Source organism: Engraulis encrasicolus, chromosome 23 (assembly GCF_034702125.1).
Source record: "Engraulis encrasicolus isolate BLACKSEA-1 chromosome 23, IST_EnEncr_1.0, whole genome shotgun sequence".
Lineage (NCBI taxonomy): Eukaryota > Metazoa > Chordata > Actinopteri > Clupeiformes > Engraulidae > Engraulis > Engraulis encrasicolus.
Genome location: NC_085879.1, coordinates 3,324,016 through 3,344,948, shown reverse-complemented (window position 1 = coordinate 3,344,948; position 20,933 = coordinate 3,324,016). Strand labels below are relative to the sequence as shown.

Sequence of the window (20,933 nt, the reverse complement as noted above, 5' to 3'; positions counted from 1 at the left end):
GACAGCATTGACAGATTATGTGTCATTTTTGTGTAAGATTTCACAGAATGTGTGAAACCTTAAGTTAAGAGATTCATTTCTGGGTCGTGCTACAACAAGTGAGAAACTAACGGCCGTTTGGCTGTCCAATCGCGTGACTGTGGACATTTGAAAGCAGACTTCCGCCCGCCTTTTCTACCGTTGGAAATGCAAGATGCGGCGACTTGACTTCAGACACCGAGAGAGGCTGGCGTAAGTAATTCACTTTATTGGTATAATTTCGTAACAATTACGTGTGTTACCGTTAATGTATGGTTAAAATCAAACCCTGCTTCACAAGTTTTGCTGTACGAACATTGGAACAGAGTGATTCTGTGAACATTAAGCTAGCCTACAGATTTAGCTAGTTATTGATACTCAGTTAGCTATTGATCTTTAACGCTTGCACTATAAATTATATTTATTTTCTTTTAATTCACATGTGGACTAACTTAATGGTTAAAACGTGTTGTGTTGGGAAAATTAAAGGTTTGAAATGTGATATTGGATGGTTTGCTAACATTGGTTGCTATACTAATATGGTAACTGATAATTAGCTGGTGTGGAATAAATCAGGCGGCACTTTACTGATGTGAAGTTTGAAAGCTATTTTCTGAACATAAAAGAAAGAAAGTCTGACAGGATTTGTGCAAGGATACTGAAACACCACGGATGGATTGACGTAGAGCTAGTACTGGTAGTGGGGCAAAAGTGGATGCTGCTAGTAACAGGTATCGGAGGGGGCAAGGCAAGGGCTAGCTAGCATAGAGGCGATTTTAAACTTCAGCGCTTCAAACGTAAGCAGTTCTGCGTCAAATCATGTAAATCAGACCATCCGCCACACTCGTACATGATAAAGAATAGCACCAGTAAAAGCAAGCAGTATCCCACTGTTTTGTGTTGGCTCGATGAAAGGTGATAGAAACGAATTTCCGAATCACATTATGTCGGCTTGGTTGTTGTTGTGGCCAGTCAATAGACAAGCTTTGAACCGTAGTTCCATGTAAGTGTCGTGGTTTTCACTGTTTCAGTATGTAGTTGAATATGGTAGATCTGGGCAACTGGTCAACGCTGTCGTGTTTTGTCTCGGTAGACCTCGTATGACGGTGTGTTGGGAAAATACCGGCAGTTGTTTCAGATGGAGGGTGCGACGTGCCAGATGTACGCTGTTCGAGGGATAAAACTGCCACGCACGAGATTTTGTAGGCAATGGTAATTGGTGACGATACCATGACGTTTGAAAAGAAGATTCAAAGTTTGAGTTTTATGTGGCAGAGTAGAACAGCTGCGTGTGAAGTGTGGCGACTACCAAGGTATCAACACCAGTTATGGCTACGGGATTTTAAAAGTACCTTCAATGCACTGGGAACTAACGTGCTCTCCCCCTCTCTCTCTTCTCTCTTCGTCAGGGCCCAGGTCTTGTGGCCACATCTGTCCAAGCTCCTACTCTGATTGAACAGTTGGATGATCAGACTGATGGTAAGTGTGTGTGTGTGTGTGTGTGTGTGTGTGTGTGTGTGTGTGTGTGTGTGTGTGTGTGTGTGCAGCCCCGCCGACAGGGGGGGACTAAAGGGCTTTTTGTCCCGGGCCCTGGGAATTCTGGAATAGAGGGGGGCCCATAACTGGGCCCCCATGACGTTGGGCTCAATTATGATACGTTCACTTCAAAATGTGTTGTTTTTTAGGGTAGAAAAGTGCTTTATTTGCATTCAAACAATTACTTATAGATGTTTGTCTTCATTGCCCTTGAAAAAACGGCCAATAACCCCCTATCACCCCTATTCCAAAATGGATTGGTCTTTCTAGAAAAAAATACGACAGCATTCGATAAGTGGTCAGTGTGCGCGAGCCAGTTAGTAAACATGCACAAGTCAGGAGCGCAGAAAAAGAAGGAAAAACGAAAAAGAGAGGAAGAAGCCAAAAGGCTGAGGGGTTCTCTGGCTAAATATTTCAGGAAAGACTGGAATGATGTAGCAGGCACCAGTAAAAGCAGCTGTGCAGCAGATCCAGGTAAGACACGGCAAACTTTTTCCAGCCCCGTCGTCAAGTAGCCTAACATTGGCACAGGAGGCCGTGAGCAAGTCACACGGGATTCAGTATCAGAGAGACAGGGGGTATCGAATAATTTGATTACCACAACGGCTTAATAACAATGTGTTTCATGCGCCTATGTAATTGAATCTATGAATATGCGCATTACTCTGCAATTATGTGTCCAAATCAAAAGTTTCAGGCAGGCACGCGCACGCCAATCAGGCTGAATTGAAATGAGAATCATCCCCGGTCAGCTGAATTACAGCCAGTGTAACTCGACTCTGGTTTAAACTTATTTGGTTTAAAATAAGCCAGTGGCATGTCAACGTGTGAAATTGACATTTAGATAGCCTAGAATTGAATGTAACGAATGGGTTATAACGGTGTCGTTTCGGTTGTGATTGCGGTGAACTTGACACTTGCAAGATGAATGTGCTCCGCCTTGTTCCCCTCTCTGGAAGTTCAGCGGACATACACGCGTCCTTGACATGATTCCCCTTGGTCAAGTGAAAATGGTCGATGTGATGAAAAATGTGCTATTCATGAGCTTAAGTAATAGGCTACAATAGCGTGGATTTTATTATGATAGCATTTTGAAAACCATAACTCCACTCAGTCCATATCCGTAAGGTTGTAAATAAGTTTTTGTTTATCCGTTATAAATGGGCTTGTCATCCCGACGTGGTGTGTTTTGGAGCTGCACAAGGGAATTACGTGGTTGTGGTTGGGCGTTTGACTATTTTGTGTAGGGACCGTCAGGGATGAGGGGGTGGGGGGCTTTTTTGGTGTTGGGAGGGGGGGCCCATTGAGAAAATTTTGTCCCGGGCCCAGCCAAACCTGTCAGCGGCCCTGTGTGTGTGTGTCATATTGTCTATGTGATCATGTGTCTAATTGCCATCCACTTACAGGCCCTCTGCCTCCTTTCATTTGTTTTTTTAGATTTTTTTTTTATTGTTGTATTGTATGCAATTGTGATAAATATGTTACTGTGATAGTGTTATAATAACACAGAGACTTTGGTAAATGTGAAATTTAAGTACTGCTGTACAATTTTCTGCTCTCATTTTCAGATGAAAAGTGCTACACAGTTCTCACACATCTTCTGACTCCGAAGCCGCTGCAGTGTAAAATCTGAGATGTCTTTTCTGGTTGATTTTGTGCAGGTATTTTTCAAAGGATAGTTACTTTTAAAAACTTCTTTTAATCTTTAAAAACACTTTCATGCAGAGCCTCTGTTAGGACCTCATTGCGATACAGAGTTGTCACCAAAATGTCAATGACCATATTTTAACCTGCTATTTAAGGCTGTCATAGCCATATTCTTATAACAATGCCGTTAAGTTCAAGAGAACTATAGTTTGGTGATATGGATCCCAAACGGAAGGGAACAGCAGCGGTTTGTAGTTGTAGAGAACTAATTAGCGCCAAGTGTTGTTAACCTGTTGTTTCTTGTTTACCTGTCACAGTAGCCCATAGCACTTAGAGAGCAACTTGGTCAGTAAATATGTGCCTGCTGTATAAAGTAGCAGTATTTGGATGAGTTACAGCTAACACGGACGGCAAACTTGAGACTGTATATTGTGTGTTTGACAGATTTCTGACAGCGACAGCGATGGTGAGGGAAGCAGTGTACCGAACTCTCAGATGACTCGGACCAGGTGACCAAACCCATGCAAAGCACAATGTGAGTGTACACACACACACACACACACACACACAGACCATGAGTCAACATAGTAGCCCCTACAATATTTTTCCAATTTATTGCTGTATGCTTACCATATCCATCATGTTGATGTGTGTTAATGCATCCTTGTGTGTGTATGTGTTGGTGTTAGGACTGTGCTGAGGCGTTCCGCCCCCCTCCCCCTCCACACCACTCAAGGCACGGCGGCGGCCCAACCGCAAACTAACGTGAGTACACAACACACACACACTTGTGTGCATGCCACGCACTGACACTTTCTCTACAGTGACTTGTCAACTTTCCTTACATTGTGTGTGTGCGTGTGACAGGGAGATTAACATGAGGCTGGATGCGCTTGGCTCCCTGCTGCGTCCATCACCAGAGGGGCCGGGATTGCTGCGGCAGCTAGCCAATTAAAGGAGGAGGATGAAGGAGAGGAGTCTGACGATGCCGACATCGCCATCGTATGCAGTCCACGCCCTCGCAGGAAAACCAGCCAATGAAAACGCTTGCAGCAGCATCAGCAGAACACACCGGCACGACTGGTAAACTTAAAGATACGCCACAGACCAGACATACACCAAATACAACTAGCACAGGTACACACACACACACACACACACACACACACACACACACACACACACACACACAGCAGTACATCTGTTTTGTATAGCGCTTTGCCTAGTCAAAGACTTTTTACAGGAAGTATTATAATTCTGTTTTATAGTTGGGGGAAGCCATGGAAAGTAGATAACCCTATACAGCTGATGTGTGTGTCAGTAATATTTATGTGTATGTGTGTTGCAGACAGAGCTTCTGAAGCATGCAGTGGAAGACCTGTCAGTCAAGCTAAAGGTCCCGCCCTCCAACCTGCTGCTGCTGCACGGAGAGGCGGAACTTAACACCTCACACACTATTGGCCAGCTAGGACTCTGCATCGCTGACATCTTTGGTAGGAATGTGTGTGTGTGTGTGTGTGTGTGTTTGCGTTTGGGTGTGTTTGCGTGTGGGTCTGTGTTGGTGCAAGTCAGTCTTGGCTCCTTCCTGATATTATACTGTATAAGTTCATATGTATACCGCATTGCAAAATGAATTTCATATACAGTATATCACGAAAGTGAATACACACCTCACAGTTTTTGCAGATTTTTGATTATACATTTTCATAGGAAAGCATTACAGAAATTTCACTTTGACACAATGATTAGTGACCTTTTAACAACTTATTTAACCGCTTAAATTTCTTGCGTCAGCATGACAGTCATGAAGTAACGAAGATGGTTGACAGTTCTTATGTTCACTGTCCCTGGGTCGCTACAGTATGCTCAAAATTCATCATTTAAAGACGGTTTTAGCTAAATTTTCTCCCATGGGAGACCATGCCCCCAGACCCCCCTAGTATGACTCAACACTATCCCCCAAAAACGCCACTGCACACCACACATTCGCGCGCACCGCTGCAACACACGCGCCGCTCCGTGCCACCGCGCCACGCCGCACCTTTCTCACCTTTTTCACCCCTGACCCGTTTTCATGCCTGTATACTTAGTTTGACTGGTATGCTTCATACCTTTCAATCAGTTAAGTAAAACTTGCTATTAAGTATTATTGATGATGTCTCTCTCTCTCTCTCTCTCTCTCTCTCTCTCTCTCTCTCTCTCTCTCTCTCCCCCTTCTTCTTCTTCCTCCTCTTCTACTTCTTCTCAGTCTGGAACCAACTTCACATCCCTCTTCACTGCACTACTGACACTGAGATGGAATCCACAACCCAACCACTAGTGGTCTGCATTGGGAACCTGAAGACTCTGTCATAACCGCCAGGAATGACCGTGTGACCATTCCCGTTGCAGACGGCCTGACTTGCACAATTGACAAGCTGTTCAAGCTTTACTGGGTCTGCAACTTGTTATATCCAGCACAGCTCAGCTCTGTTTTCACCTTCTTTGAATATGTTTATGACGTTCCCATCTCAACCAACAAACGAACAAAGGCACTACAACTTCTCTCAAAGCTTCCCAGCAGCCCAGTGATCACTCAACATGTGTTTATGCCCAAAATGTAAATAGCTACTACAGACATCAAGAAAGTAGTTTGGCATCTTTGTCATGTACACGCTTTGTCAGATGCACAGGATATGATGATAATTTGCAGCCAAGATGGCTGTTCAAGTGTACAAGGACTTACTATGTAGACACCACCTACGTAGATATGTTGTAAAACTGGACGATTGTGAAATGATATGATGTGGCAGATGTAAGACCCATTGATGTAATGCAGAGTTTTCATTCAGATGAACTGTCTCTTAACCCAAGGTACAATGTCTTTTCTTCCAATATGTTGGATCCTACAGTATTTCATAAGAAAGTTTTCAAGAGTATTTAACACTACTTCGAATTTCAAGACTTTTGGGTTTTGTAATACACCGGTAATGTTGTTAAGAGATGATAGTGTCAAGTCATAACCATCAATACTTCATGAAATTCGCAGTGGTGTTAATTATTCTTGAAAAATATCACATTTGTTATCTCCCCCTCTTCTGAAAAGCCTAACAAAAAAGAATATGACAGTAAAGTTAATGTACCGGTAATACAATTTTTTTTNTAATTGAATGTAAACACAACTCTAAAAAAAAAAAAAAAAAAAACGTTTTAGGTATGTAGTCAAGACTTTTGAAGATTTAACCTTGTAAACAAAAGTGTTTGCTAAATAAAAGTAAACCCCCCCCCCTGTCACTTTCCATGTGATAATTGTCTGTATATTTTGAAAACTAGAAGTTTCAAGGTTTTTAATGCTGTCACTTAAATGTTTGAATGACAACTCAGTTAATTTAAAGTCAAAAAGACGTCCACAAAGAGTGATGTCCCATTTGCTATAAGACATTTTATTTATTTTAGCAACAGATTAGAACATTTGAGTGATCTGAATGGGAGGCAGTGATGAGGTTACTTCAGTTCTGAAGCAGTCGATACAATTAACAAGAAATGCTATTTTGCATTGTGTTGCATACATGGAGCATCAAAGGACTTTTTAAAGATAGTGTAGTTTAACTTTTTTGCTTTGAAAATCTGCCATCTTAATTCAACGAGTCTGTGGGTAAGAATTGACCTGTTTGTTAGGTTGTTAGGCTTTTGTTATGAGGCTATGTTAGGTTATCTCGTTTTAGCAAATGGAGTTTTGGATGGAATAAATGTAATGGCCGCACTACTGAGGTAAGGAGGGGGAGAGGTTCATTCCAATTTCGAAAAAGACGTTGATAAGACATCCCTAATGACCTAATATGGACTAGAATTTGCCCTTATCTGGAGGTCCTGATGACGTTCATACCTGACGTCATAATAACGCAAAAAAAAAGACGTCATCTGGCGTTACATTCTGGTACCCTGCTGGGACGTCCAACAATGACCTGGAAAAGACGTTGTTTGGACGTCTTTTTGCCCAGTGGGCTGTATGTAAACCCACTGTGACGCAACGTCGACGAAATCAGAGAGAGTTTAGATCCCTTACTAGAATATTTCTGACGAAATTTCGAAGTTTCACAGGAAATCTAACCGTCATGCAGCATTTTGATCCAGGGTGCATTGCTGTCTTCATGCGCATGCATGCGTTGATGCGAAATCGAACGCACTTATTATAGAATCAGACAGACGGCATTATGTGGTCGCTGCCACACAAAAAAGAGCGACTGACGGTAGGGACACATACACGCGAATTTGCGAACTTTGCCATTCATTCCTATGAGAGAGGCGAAGGCAAGCGATGACAAGCGTCAGCAAGCGAACAGGAGCGAAGCGAAGCGAAATTATTAAAGAAAGTTTAATGTTATGCAAATGAGGAGCGAATTCGCCTGCCACGGCCCAATCAACTCAACAACATAACTGTTCCATTCCATTTGATTCGCCGCGACGACCTGATGACGGTTGGATTGCGCCTCTCTTCGCTTCGCGTGCTTCGCCTCCTATGTGTCCCTACCGTAAGGTGTTGGGTTTGAATTTGCCAGCCAGCCAACTATTACATAACAACCATAATTACATACTTAATAGTATGCTATTACTGAATAGTGTCACCTACTCCCTTCCATTTACAAGTTTCACCTGTAGGCCTGAACACAAGTAAGCTTACTTTATACCAAGGAAACATGCACGGCATGACCACCAATTCTCCTCCGAAACCCATGTGAATTATTTTTCTTCAGCTAGAACTACACTTAAGTATTAACGTTTTGTTGTAGCCTAGACGGAGCTTGCATGTACACAAAGTAATTTGGGCACAATGATATGGGAGATGTTTCCCACCACTGAGAACAAATGACAAATGACACTGTTCTCGTCATGCAATGGACCGTATGTAAAACAATGAAACATGTCTGCTTATTTATTGGCTAATTATTATTACACGATGTTCATGGCAACATACCTGACCAGGTGTTTAGTAATACTTCTGAGCATGTGTTGATACATGAACAAGGCAGGAGCTGGACAAAGACATCATGTCCAATGTGTTGAAGGCTAAGCATATTTAGAAAGCCATGCATATTGTGTTTGTGTTAACAGTTGGTGTTGTTAGCTTATTTCAGCAAGGTGTTCTCCATTCCGGAAATCACTTCAGCTACTTTAGCAGAGCTAGCACTATGCTAAAAAAAGAAAACATGCAAACTTACGTTTGACACCCCCGCCTTGGCTTTTTGAAACAATGTGGAAACTAGGTCGGAGGAGCAGGTCTTGCGTCGTATTCAACTCGTCAGTTTGCTTCTGTCCGTGGAACTGTCACAGTGCAGGTACTGAGTATCTGACTGCAGTGCCACTGCGAACACGTGCAAGCTCTTCTTCCTGCACGAGAGAGGTTTGTGTTGCCTTCACAAAGTGGCCAAAACAAGTTGTGCACAGACTACAGTATACATACTCAAAGAGCTCAATTTAACACAAAGTTGTAAGTAATGTTTTAGGTTTGGCCAAAGACAAGCTAACTAGCATCCATGTGAAAAGTAGGGCACATCGATTGTATCAGTGCAAGGCAGCTTCAACGCCATCACGTCAGGCTGTTTCACAGACAGAGCCAGGCGCTATCCTTGCCGACGTAGCCTCACAATCCGCCGCTAACTTTATTGTAGTACACACAGAAAATGAACACTAGCCTACAATATTCTGTTGTTGTTTACTGAAATATAAGTGTCCAAATAAACAAAGAATAACGGAGCGATCACTGATCTGATTCTAATTGATTTTATTCACTAGTAACACACTGGCCGCCAGGGGGCGCACTCTCTATAAACGGCTCTGGTGTATTAGGCTCTGGTGTGTAGGCTATTTTATAGGCAGTGATGTGGGTGGGGGCATTATCCCCATTCTTTCAAAGCAAGAACTTGTTTGCATCATAACAGTTCAATTCTAATATTCATCAGTGGAGCAAATATGCAATTCATTTACAGTGTGAAATTTCAAACCATGGCTGTAGGTCTAGCCTATTACCAACTAGAAGCACTCGGAGAGCGCAGACCTCCGCCAAGGAAGCCGCTTGATAGAAAATTTGACTATGTTTCACCCTATTTTCATTTGAAGTCTTTCTGCCTTATTTTAGTGTAATTACAAACTGGAATGTTTTGCCCTATCCCACAATTCAATTTGTGGTTATAATTATCGTTATGTTTAGGTTGATAAATACACACGTGTTGTTGTGCTGCTCCATTTGTTACCAAGGAAAGGATGCGGGGATAGAGCTCCGAAGTGGGTGACGACGAGTTGTATGCGCGGATTAGCCTTTTCACGGAAATCCTATTTCCAGGAATATTATTTTTTAACATTGGGCTAACAAAAATATAAGACAAACGTTAACAGCCGTCATTCACCTATCCCCGCATCCTTTCCTTGGTAACAAATGGAGCAGCACAATAACACGTGTGTATTTATCAACCTAAACATAACGATAATAACGTAATGTTTCTATACCTTGGCTACTCATGAATTTTTGGGAACTACATCTCACATTCTCGCGTGAGCTATAGTCGCATGAGCAAGCTTCTCCTCGATGGTAAGTTTTGAAAATATACTACTAAACCAAGGTGATTGGAGTAGTTATGGCACTATTTATGTTTTATCAAAAGAGTGTTACCAGGAGTGAAAAACAACCTGTATCAGAGCTTAGTTAGAAGTATTTCCAAAGTCTCATACTAGGAAGGTTTGTGGCGGTTTGCCGTGGGTTACCATGGTCACGGCTCGTGAAATCTCCCTCCTGTAGTTTGCCAGTTTTCCGGATTAAGCATGTGATAGCAACATCGTATTTATGTCGGCGTTTGACACATAAATGATCAATCATGTCATCCCTACAGCCTATTTGTAATACCCTCGTCAGTTTGCGGGGGTTCACTAATCGCGTGTTTGAACATACACCTTATTTGAGACTGGTCCCCATTCCCCACGGTCGTCGCTGGGAACCGGAAAGTCCTTAAATGCTAACAAGAAATACTACAGTCTGCTACATGTTTCCGGGTGACTTCGGAGCTCTATTCTGCACCGTCGTCAGATGCGTTTCCCATGGTTAAGCAGTACTACAGATTAGCTCTGACCTCTTTCGTAGGATGCTCTTTTGGACTCTCCGGAGCCCCCCGGTGGAGCGGAGCTCCACACACTACCTTCTGTGCGCTGCCATTAATATGCTGTTCTGGAGTAGAAAATAAACTGAGCATTTATTGCTTAAATATCAACGGCAGCTCGCATTGATGAGTCACAGGACAGATTCTAGACTATATTGACTATTTAGAGATGAACAGGAAACGTTTTTGGAGGAATTTGTTGGTGGTGAGTTGCAATAAATGGACCATTTATTTTCTGACTCAAGAAGAGCATGTTAACGGCAGTGCTACCAGATGGTAGTTTGTGTACACACACACGTGCTGTCGGTGAGAGCCAGGCTACTGAAAAGTAGCCAATGCCATGTATTCTGCACACAATCTTATCGACTACTTTTGGTCATAAATTACCTCTCCACACTGCTATCTCCTTTGCCAGTTGTGCTCTTAACAAAAATATACTGTTACTGTGGAAAATCGTTTGTTTTTTTCAAATAATTAAGTCAAGGAAGTTTCTGTTGAAACATTATATTAAATCTACACCTACACACATTTACAAAGATTCAAAACTGATCTGTCAGATTAATGTGTTTTCTGTGGTGTTACGTCTGAGTCTATTGGTCATTTATTTTATGAGTGTTTTGTGGTGGATGGGTGGTTGACATGACGCCCTGATTTTACGTAACATTAGTTAAAAACCTACAAAATTTATATTTTTCCTCTTGAAAACAAATGTAAATGAAAGAAGATGTGGTACATCATGTTTCATAATAATAATGAACTGACTAGTATTACTATTATTACTAATATTATTGTTTATTATATGAGTTGTCTAGTAAAAATGGCAAGTGACACGGTAGATTTAAGCAATAAGCCACAAGAGGCTGTGGGTTATGCTCGATTGATAACGGCCAAGGTAGGTGGAGGGCCGAGGGCGCATAAGCGATCAACGTTTTAAAAACTGGCGAGGGATAACCTGAAACTTTCCCCAGTGCATTGTTGATTTAAATGAAGCAGAATAAAGCTAATATTAGATTGTTCAAAAACAACTGAATTGTTTCCTGCAAGAATGTCATGTAGTCATCCAGCCAAATTTGGTTTCTTCACAGGTCTACATGGGAATCCCAAATGCTGCCAGGCTCAACGGAGGAGGAAGAGGAGGAGGATGTGAGGCAGGTTTAAAAGGTTTGGGTCTTGGTATACTTCCCTACACTTAGTTTTGAACCATTCATCCTCTATTAGTCAATTTAAGGTAGGCTACATATGCTATGGTTTTGGCATTGCTTGAACAATCTTCTCTGACTAGTTACACATACAGCATGGAATACAGCAATCAACAGTATACATGTGTGTACAGTATGATGTATTAAAGTATATGTGAATATATAAAAAGAAAGAAGTCTACCGCACACTTTCTTGACTTTATGCTCCTTTTATCAGAGCGAACAACGCCTGAGTGACCCTGATGACGCACTGAGGTGAAATGCGTTGTTTGCTCTAATAAAACGAGCATTAAGTGAAGAAGGTGTGCGGTAGACTTCTTTCTTTTGAAGTATTGAACAGTCCTGCATCTACCAGCACCTAGGAGCTGTGCATGGAACTTTGAACAGTTGAATATATGTGAATATATATTAATTAATAATATAGGCCTACTTTAAACCTTTCAAAAGCAATATACAGTGGTGCTCATATGTTTACATACCCCAACATAATATACGCTTTCTCTGCGATTTCTCACAAAATATGAAGGATTACACAAAACCTTTTTTTTCACTCATGGCTAGTGACTGGTTTAAGATATTTATTAGCAATATTCTGTGTTTACTCTTTCAAAAGCATGATCACAACCCAAACTACCCAAATGACCCTGTTCAAAAGTTTACATACCCTAGTTTCTGAGGCTGAATATGGCCCTGTTTAACATCAGGGAGCGCTCTAAATTGTTTGTGGTAGTTGTGGATAAGGCTCTTAATGTTCTCAGATAACAAAACACCTCATTCTTCCTGGCAGAATGGTTGTTTCCTATAATATCTTTGGGTGTCTTGCTGGAACCTCACATTTGAGGTTTTCCCTGAGTGGCTCAATGATGTTGAGATCAGGAGAGTGAGATGGTCGCTCAAAAACCTTCATTTTATTCTTTCTGAAGCTAATGACGGGTTGATTTGGCTTTCTGTGTCGAAATATTGTCATGTTGGCACCGTTGGAATTTCAATTCAGAAATGCAATATGAGGAGTTTGGTTGGAATCAAGCCAATGGGCAAGGGAATCATTGCATTGCAATGATCATTGCAAGGGAAATTGTTCAGGAGGCATAGGACAACCAAAAAATAACTTCAGGTGAAATATAGAACAACATGAAAAATGTTTTAAACTGTACAGGAAAGAGGCACTTGAGGAAAGATGGGCTGTTGGGGGTTGCCAGGAGAAAGCCATTACTACAAAAATGCAAACATGTTATTTTGCATATGATACACCAAATAGCACAGTGAGAAGCATCAAAATGCCTGTGACAAAGTAATTTGGAAAAAATGAGATCAATATGGAATTTTTTTCAGCCACTATTGACAGTACCATTTGGAGAACAGTCAACGGAGCCTATGATGAAAGTTACACCATCCCTTCTGTGAAACATGGTTATGGACCACTGATGTCATGGGGACATTTGAGTTACAAATGCACTACACTTTTGGTCCATACTCACAGAATGATGAATACATTGCCCTGTGAAAAATACTGGAGGAAACTTGACACTCATCAGCCTTGAAACTGCACATGGTCCATTGTTTGGACATGCCAACATGACAATATTTCAGCACAGAAAGCCAAATCAACCCGTCATTAGCTTCAGAAAGAATAAAATGAAGTTTTTAAGCGACCGTCTCACTCTTCTGATCTCAACATCATTCAGCCACTCAGGGGAAACCTCAAATGTGAGGTTCCAGCAAGACACCCAACGATATTATAGGAAACAACCATTCTGCCAGGAAGAATGTGCTGTTTTGTCAACTGAGAACATTAAGAGCCTTATCCACAACTACCACAAACAATTTAGAGCGGTCCCTGATGTTAAACAGGGCCATATTCAGCATCAGAAACTAGGGTATGTAAACTTTTGAACAGGGTCATTTGGGTAGTTTGGGTTGTGATCATGCTTTTGAAGGAGTAAACACAGAATATTGCTAATAAATATCTTAAGCCAGTCACTAGCAATGAGTGAAAAAAAAGGTTTTGTGTAATCCTTCATATTTTGTGAGAAATCGACAAGCTGGGGTATGTAAACATATGAGCACCACTGTATACCATGGTGGTCCCATGTCAGGCGATCTATAACCCTTCCTTCATACAGGCTCCTTCTCTCAATGGTTGACCTTGCTTGTGATTGACTGAATGGGGGTTCATACACGAGGACATACAGTGGCATGTATATGTTTTTGCCCCCATACTGATTTTTACTTGTTTTGCTTTTACTTCTATTTCGCATTTATTATTATTATTATTATTTGTCTTTATTTGAAAGGCCTGGTAGCAGCCAGACCTGGGTTGCTGTGAAATATACCCCAGTTGTCCAAAATAATATGATTAATCACAGATATCTCCTCATTCAACAAGGGGGAAATGACTTTTTCACACAGGCTGGTGTAGGTTTTATTTATTCTCCCAACAAATGAAATGATCACTGAGAAACTACTGCATCTTATGTTTGCTTGGGCCATCCTTGTTTAATGTTTACATATGTGTGGTGATCTGAAAATGTTAAGTGTGCCACATATGCAAAAAAGTAAAAATTCAGTACGCACGGTACTGTATGTCTAGCCTGGTTCACACCAACCTTAACCTTACATTCACACAGGCACTGAGGGTTGCTAAATGCATTGAGGACCATTGTTTGAGTGTGTTACAATATGCAGCCTTGCCTCCTCCACTTGTGCTTGTTTCCTCGCCCCGCCTCCTGGCCCCTCCTCCGTGGAGAAAACGATAAAGTTTCCCAGCTGTCAGCCTCGCCACAACAACTTTTGAGGGACTGTTTTTCATTCACCATCCCAATTGCAAATGAGAAAAAGACTTTACAATTGAGCTTTTGCAAGATATTGAAATATAATGTTGTTGTCAGTGATGTCATCATGACGAGAAGCAAGTGGAAGAGGCAAGGTCGCATATTAAAACGCACTCATAGATCTAACATACCAAATTTCAGGCATCTACCTCATTAGGTGTTGCTAGTAGGAGGGGCCAAAGATGAGGAAAAATGCGAAAAAAGTGAATTTCTAGGGGGCGCTACTGAGTCTGAAAATGTTTTGGCTGCATTTTGATTGCACTCATATGTTCAATGTGACTTATAAAAGTGACATTTCCAATCTGAAGTCTGTATGTACTTCTGTATGTCAAGGGGGTGTGGCCAAAGTTGTGAAAAATGGAGAAAATGCATGAAATTGTAGGGGGCGCTATGGAGCCTGTGACTATGAAAGCTGTATTTTGACTTTACTTACAGTTTTTCTCAATTGGTTTTGTACATTTCTCACAACAGAATAATGATTCTCAAAAGTCTTTGTTCAATTGTGACTTCCTGGTTTTACCTGTGCACATGGTCAAATCCAGAGGTGGAAGAAGTACTGAAGTTGTGTACTTAAGTAAAAGTAGAAGTACCCTGCGAAAAAATTACTCAAGTGAAAGTAAAAGTTGTTTCCCAAAAACGTACTTAAGTAAAAGTCCTAAGTACTAACTTTTAAATGTACTTTTCAGTACAAAAGTACAAGTAGGCCTACTCACGCAATGGCTGTCTTTCTCCATGTCTACCTACTTGATCCAATAGGAAAAAGTGTCTGCAACGGTTTTCGGTTCTATTTGAACATGACTATGGAGTCCTGTTAATGTTTTTAAAAGTATATTTTCTGTCTGGGTGTCAATTTGGAAGAGGGGCTTGGTCCCGCTTCCCTGCCCGCAGCTGAGGCTACTGAAATATCCACGAAACACATCAGGAAAACCTAGGATAAATGTAACTAGTAACAAAGTCTTCTCCTAGAAATGTAAGGAGTAGAAAGTACAAGTAATTGTCAAAAAATTTAATTGAGTAAAAGTAAAAGTCTGCATTTTTATTTTTACTCAAGTAAGTACAAATTCCAGAAAAAACTACTTAAGTACAGTAACGAAGTAAAAATACTTAGTTACGTTCCACCTCTGGTCAAATCAGTTTCTCATTGTTTTCGGCATATAGCAAATGCTCTCGTCCACCATGCCATGGCTGTGTACAATTCTCAGTGATTTCGTACATTATCAATTGCTTTTGTCATATCACTCAAAAAGCTTTGTCACTGAATGCATGAAACTCTCAATCTTATCTGATCAATGTAATATAAAACTGAATTTACAACATTTCCCATCCAATCTAAACAACATTTAGCTTCAGAAAAGATCCTCAAGAGTGTACTATTGAATTGACAACATGAGAAATTGATTTGACTAGCTTGTCCATACACTATGACACAATGACTAATCATTCTGCTGCTGATACGTTCATTGACACAAAAACTTGGTTTTTGAAAGACAAATAAGGGTTTTGAGCAAGAGACTCGGTTTTGCAGGTTATCCACCGTGTTTTGCCATTTGTTAAAGCTGTTTTGAGAATGAATATTATGTTTTGCAAATTGCGAGAGATACGAGAAATGTACAAAACCAATTGAGAAATACTGTAATATGTGACGTACAAAGATGTTACATGCCACATTTGGTATCATCAGGTTGTTCTGTGTTGCCAGTAGGTGACGCTAAAAGATGGAAAAAATGAATTTCTAGGGGGCGCTATTGAGTTAAACAATGAGTAATCAACCATTAGACTCCTATCCCATATTTTGTTTGACACATTGATGTCGCACACCAAATCTGGTCATCCTATGATGAAACAAAGTTAGAGACGCCACTGTATAAAGTAGAAGTAGAAGTACTCTTGCAAATGTAATTACAACACTGGTAGTATGCTATTACAAAGTTGAAACCTAATACCATACCACTAGTGTTGTAATTACATTTGTTAGAGTTCTACTTCTACGTTATACAACTCTGGTTAGAGACGCTAACCCTAACCCCAAGGATCACAAATCCCATAGGCTGGATAGCGTATGGCAGGGGTGGGGAACCTTTTTCATTCAAAGAGCCACTTCAAATTGCTCCAAGGACTGTAAAAGTCCTCAGAGGGCTATGAATACAAACCAGGATTTCCCCCTGAACTTCAGGTTTATATGGAAGGCAGCCACCTTTACACGGGCCCCACCTTCTCTAGGTCCCTATAGTTTCGTTTTATTGCAAATGGAATTTCTTTACAAAATGACAGATTTCATGTGACGCTGCTTAACATCAAAATTATGTCGGGGGACTGAATACAACACCCTCAAAGGCCACAAGTGGACCGCGAGACATAGGTTCCCCACCCCTGGTATGGTAGGCCTTTTAGGTCACCCACTTATTGAAAACAAAAATGGGCACGTGGAACAGATGTTGGTGTTAGAGATTACATAACCTGTCCTGAAAAGTATGAAACCTCTAGCTGCTTGATTGATGCTGGAGGCAAAAATAACTAGGGAATTCTACAGAGCATACAGTACAGTAAATTGCAATTAGATTATGTCTTTAAATATGCACTGTGTAATATTTGTAGCAATATTTACCACCACCATCAAATTCGAGTGTTCATCATGCATGAAAAGAGGGATCTTCTCCATGTCCACCACTTTCAATGTCCAGAAATACATTGTAGTTACAGCCTACCCTTTTTCATTTTCACGTATTTTCAGTATAGGCCCCATCCAAGCATTATTCATGAATGTCCATATAATTTGACCATCCTGCAGTTTGGCTTATGAAGCTCACTAACCTTGACCAAGGAGCACACTGTCAAGGAGAGTACAACATAAAGACACATATAGTAGGCTAAGAGTTAAAGTTTTGTGCATGAACTCAAACTTGTTTAATTAATTCCAAAAACATGATGTAAACATACCAAAATGCGAAAGAATTTCATAATTTCAAATGATAACTTTTGTGTAAACCCTACATTATTCACAATAAGGAAAATACAAAAATGTGGGCCACAGTGACCCTTCCATCATGATGACAATAATTTCACAAATTAAGTGCTTAATTAAAATAAAATAATTTACAATGTTCTGATGTATTGGGACAAATAATGGTAAATACTCAAGGTAGAATATATTAGATTAATTTTAATGATGCAGAAGGAAATAATAATAATGAACACAAATACACAAATTCTAATATTGCAAGGGAAAAAACAGTCATCCACGCTACTGTACAGTGCACAGTAAACCAACAAGGTGCAAAAGTGTTGATGAAATAACTTGGGGTGGATCATAGCGTCCTAAAATCTGTCCATCCAGTGTTGCTGTATAGTGCAGAGTATTAATAAAAAATACAGCAAATAATATCAGTCTAATTACAAGGAAAAGGTGACTTATGACACACACACACACACACACACACACACACACACACACACACACACACACACACACACACACACACACACACACACACACACACACACACACACACACACACACACGGAATGGACACGGATGTTTGAGAAACCGAAAGTGTTTTCCGTGATGGACTCACAGAAGTGCTTTCTATATTCCCGCAGGACTATGTCAAGTCTATCATTACAAAATAGATACCACATTCTAATACTAAACAAAAGAATGTTAGTGGGAGGGTGGCTGATGGATGACATGTCCAGGGTGCAGCCAAGGTTGTCAGCAGCTGGACAGGCTTTGGGCCAGGCAATTCATGGTGCAGCTCTTTCTTGCCGTCGCACTGCTCCTGTAATTACAACTGAAAAAAAAAAACATATGTAACATGACATGAGTAATTCTGATGATATACACAGGAAAAGGACAACAGCAGCAGCAACAGCACAAGTTGCATCACAACAAATACACCAAAAGCAACAGAAGTGTACAAAGTAATATACTTCACATAAGAAAGTGGCGGTAGTCAACGTCATCCTGCATATTCCGCCACACGGGGCTCAAATCCGTGACTTGCCAGTCAATGTTCAGTGCTACCAATACTATGATTTGCCAACCGTGCTGTACCATCACACACAAAGCTCACATGCATGCCAAGCAGCCTGTGCTTATGCTACAAAACAAAGCTCGGAAAGTCATTACCTACCTCTTACCCCACACACACACACACACACACACACACACTTAAGGAAACAAATTAAACATAGAGGTAGAAAATAACACTAGAGAGGACCCCGCCCCCCTTTTTACGGCAATCTGTAGCGGCCATTATCTGTAGGTAGATCAGAGAACTGGAAATTAACGGAGAACGAGGCTCACCTCTGTCAAAAATGGCTTAATCATGTGAAAATGTCCACCAACACACTATACAAGGACAATAGTTGAAGTGTGTTGCTAACTATGTTCATAAAAGATATTATTTGATTTTTAAATGTATTTTATCGACTCGTATGATTTTAGTAGATATTTAGCCTGCCATTTCAAATCTGATGTTTGATTAATGTGTTACTTCATATTCACACAGTTTTAGTCAATTTTTTAAAAAATATCATGACAAACAGATACAGCAATAATTTAAAGAAATCTCCTTGGCCGTCGTCGTTATCATCTAGTGTCATTAACATACAGCATCAGAAATTTTAAAAGCAGACTTACTGTTCGCATCTTGACCCAGAGTTCAACTGTGAATTCCAGATCCCGGCTCCAGTCCAGGCCCACAGTGCAGTGCTGTAGATGTTAATGCTCTTCTGTTGGGTGGGAGTGACTGTCTTCTTCTCCTTAAGGATCTGCTGCAGGACCAACAACAGAAGTATTGCTTGCTGCATTAGCTTGCTGGCTTGTGTCAAAGCATACTGAATGTGCCACAGCATGTGTGCTTGACTTGTCTCACACTAGAGGCACCATAGCAGCTAAACTTTCTAAGGGCAACTAACTTACCTCTGCCACTTTCCCCCGCTGGGCCATGGCCGTTTCTAGCAATGTTCTCCTGTTCAGTGGGGAGAACGAAAATACCAAATTGAAACATGTTGCACGAGTTTGTACATAGACAGAGAAACACATACAGCTCGAAATGGACATCACAAATCTGCCATGTTTTCATTCTAACAAAGGTAAATTCACTGAGGAGATGATTCACCTGTCTCGACTACTGATTGGCTGATTGGATACATTTTATGGCCGTTTTTTATCCTTCTGAGGTCAGGATGGGCATCTTCTTCTGCTTTGAAAGAAGCATGTAAATAACATCCATTATTAATATTACACTTACATGAGCATCATAGTAGAGTTACTTTATTGAAACTAGACTGCCTGTGCAGTCGCCTTCGACTGCTTAAGGTATATCCCCGAAACGCGACGCTTCCAGTCCCCCATCATTCCTACCACTCCCGTCCACCATTTCGTAAACGTATAATATACAGACGTGACATGACGCGCATAGGCTTAAAACCAAACGACTATTGTGAAAATGAAGCAAAAAATGGGGCAAATGGTAATACTGTTTTAATGGTTCAGTGGATATACCACATTAGGTACAGTGTAATAACCAGTGTAACAATATTTAATACAATGTAATTTTTTTACTTACATCATGTGTTTGTGCGTAAGTGGTATTACATGGTATTGCATATTGTTACACTGGTATTACACTATATTACATGGTATTGCATACTGTTACACTCGTTACTACACTGTACCTGATATTGCATATTGTTACACTGGTATTACACTAGTATTAAATGGTATTAAATATTGTTACATTGGTTATTACACTGTACCTAATATGGTAGATTCACTGAAATGGTGAACCATTAAAATAATGTGTTACCGGGCAAATCAATCCACCCAGTCAGAAGTTATGTGCCAAATGAAAATTCCGCCATTTTGAAAGTGTTGTCTTCCAAACTCGAATCAGTTCATGAACCTACCCTAGAGCATTCACACACAAAATCTGGGACAAATCCATCCAACCGGTCAGTAGTTATGGGCCAAACAATAATTCGGCCATCTTGAATTCAGCCATCTTGAAAGTGTTGACCTCCAAACTCGAATCAGTTCATGAACCTACCCTAGAGCATTCACACACCAAATCTGGGACAAATCCATCCACCAGGTCAGAAGTTATGGACCAAACAAAAATTCGGCCATCTTGAATTCAGCCATCTTGAAAGTGTTGACCTCCCAACTCGACTCAGTTCATGAACCTACCCTAGAGCATTCACACACCAAATCTGGGACAAATCCATCCACCCGGTCAGAAGTTATGGACCAAACAAAAATTCGGCCATCTTGAATTCAGCCATTTTGAAAGTGTTGACCTCCAAACTCGAATCAGTTCATGAACCTGTCCTGGAGCATTCACCCAAAAAATCTGGGACAAATCCAAACATCCGTTCAAAAGTTATCGCGTTAACACGAAAGACCTTACGCGGCGGCGGACGCGGACACGGACGCGGACGCGGACGCGGCGCACGCAAAACCATTACATCCCCGACGCTCCGCGTTTCGGGGATATAATTAAGCCATTAAGGTTTGTTTTTATTATGAATATAAACAAGTATACTCTGCCTGCCCAGTGCTTGCTCACCAGTGC

At 40.9% G+C, this 20,933-nt stretch overlaps 1 protein-coding gene, 1 long non-coding RNA gene and 1 pseudogene across 2 annotated transcripts in view; 2 read left to right on the top strand and 1 right to left on the bottom strand.

Annotated features, from left to right (window-relative positions):
* LOC134440289 (uncharacterized) overlaps nucleotides 1–8,497 on the bottom strand; it is a 30,615-nt pseudogene extending 22,118 nt beyond the window's left edge.
* LOC134439738 (uncharacterized) lies at nucleotides 49–6,187 on the top strand. The gene is made up of 8 exons (XR_010032830.1): nucleotides 49–231; nucleotides 1,428–1,497; nucleotides 3,123–3,215; nucleotides 3,646–3,736; nucleotides 3,891–3,966; nucleotides 4,069–4,284; nucleotides 4,550–4,694; nucleotides 5,450–6,187. It is a non-coding gene; the product is annotated as an uncharacterized LOC134439738 (long non-coding RNA).
* The window catches only part of LOC134440288 (uncharacterized), a 31,403-nt gene continuing 18,901 nt past the window's right edge, over nucleotides 8,432–20,933 (top strand). Inside the window, exons 1-2 of the mRNA XM_063190300.1 lie at nucleotides 8,432–8,581; nucleotides 11,414–11,489. Of these exons, the coding sequence (XP_063046370.1) occupies nucleotides 8,432–8,581; nucleotides 11,414–11,489 (226 nt within the window). The remainder of the gene's footprint in view (nucleotides 8,582–11,413; nucleotides 11,490–20,933) is intronic.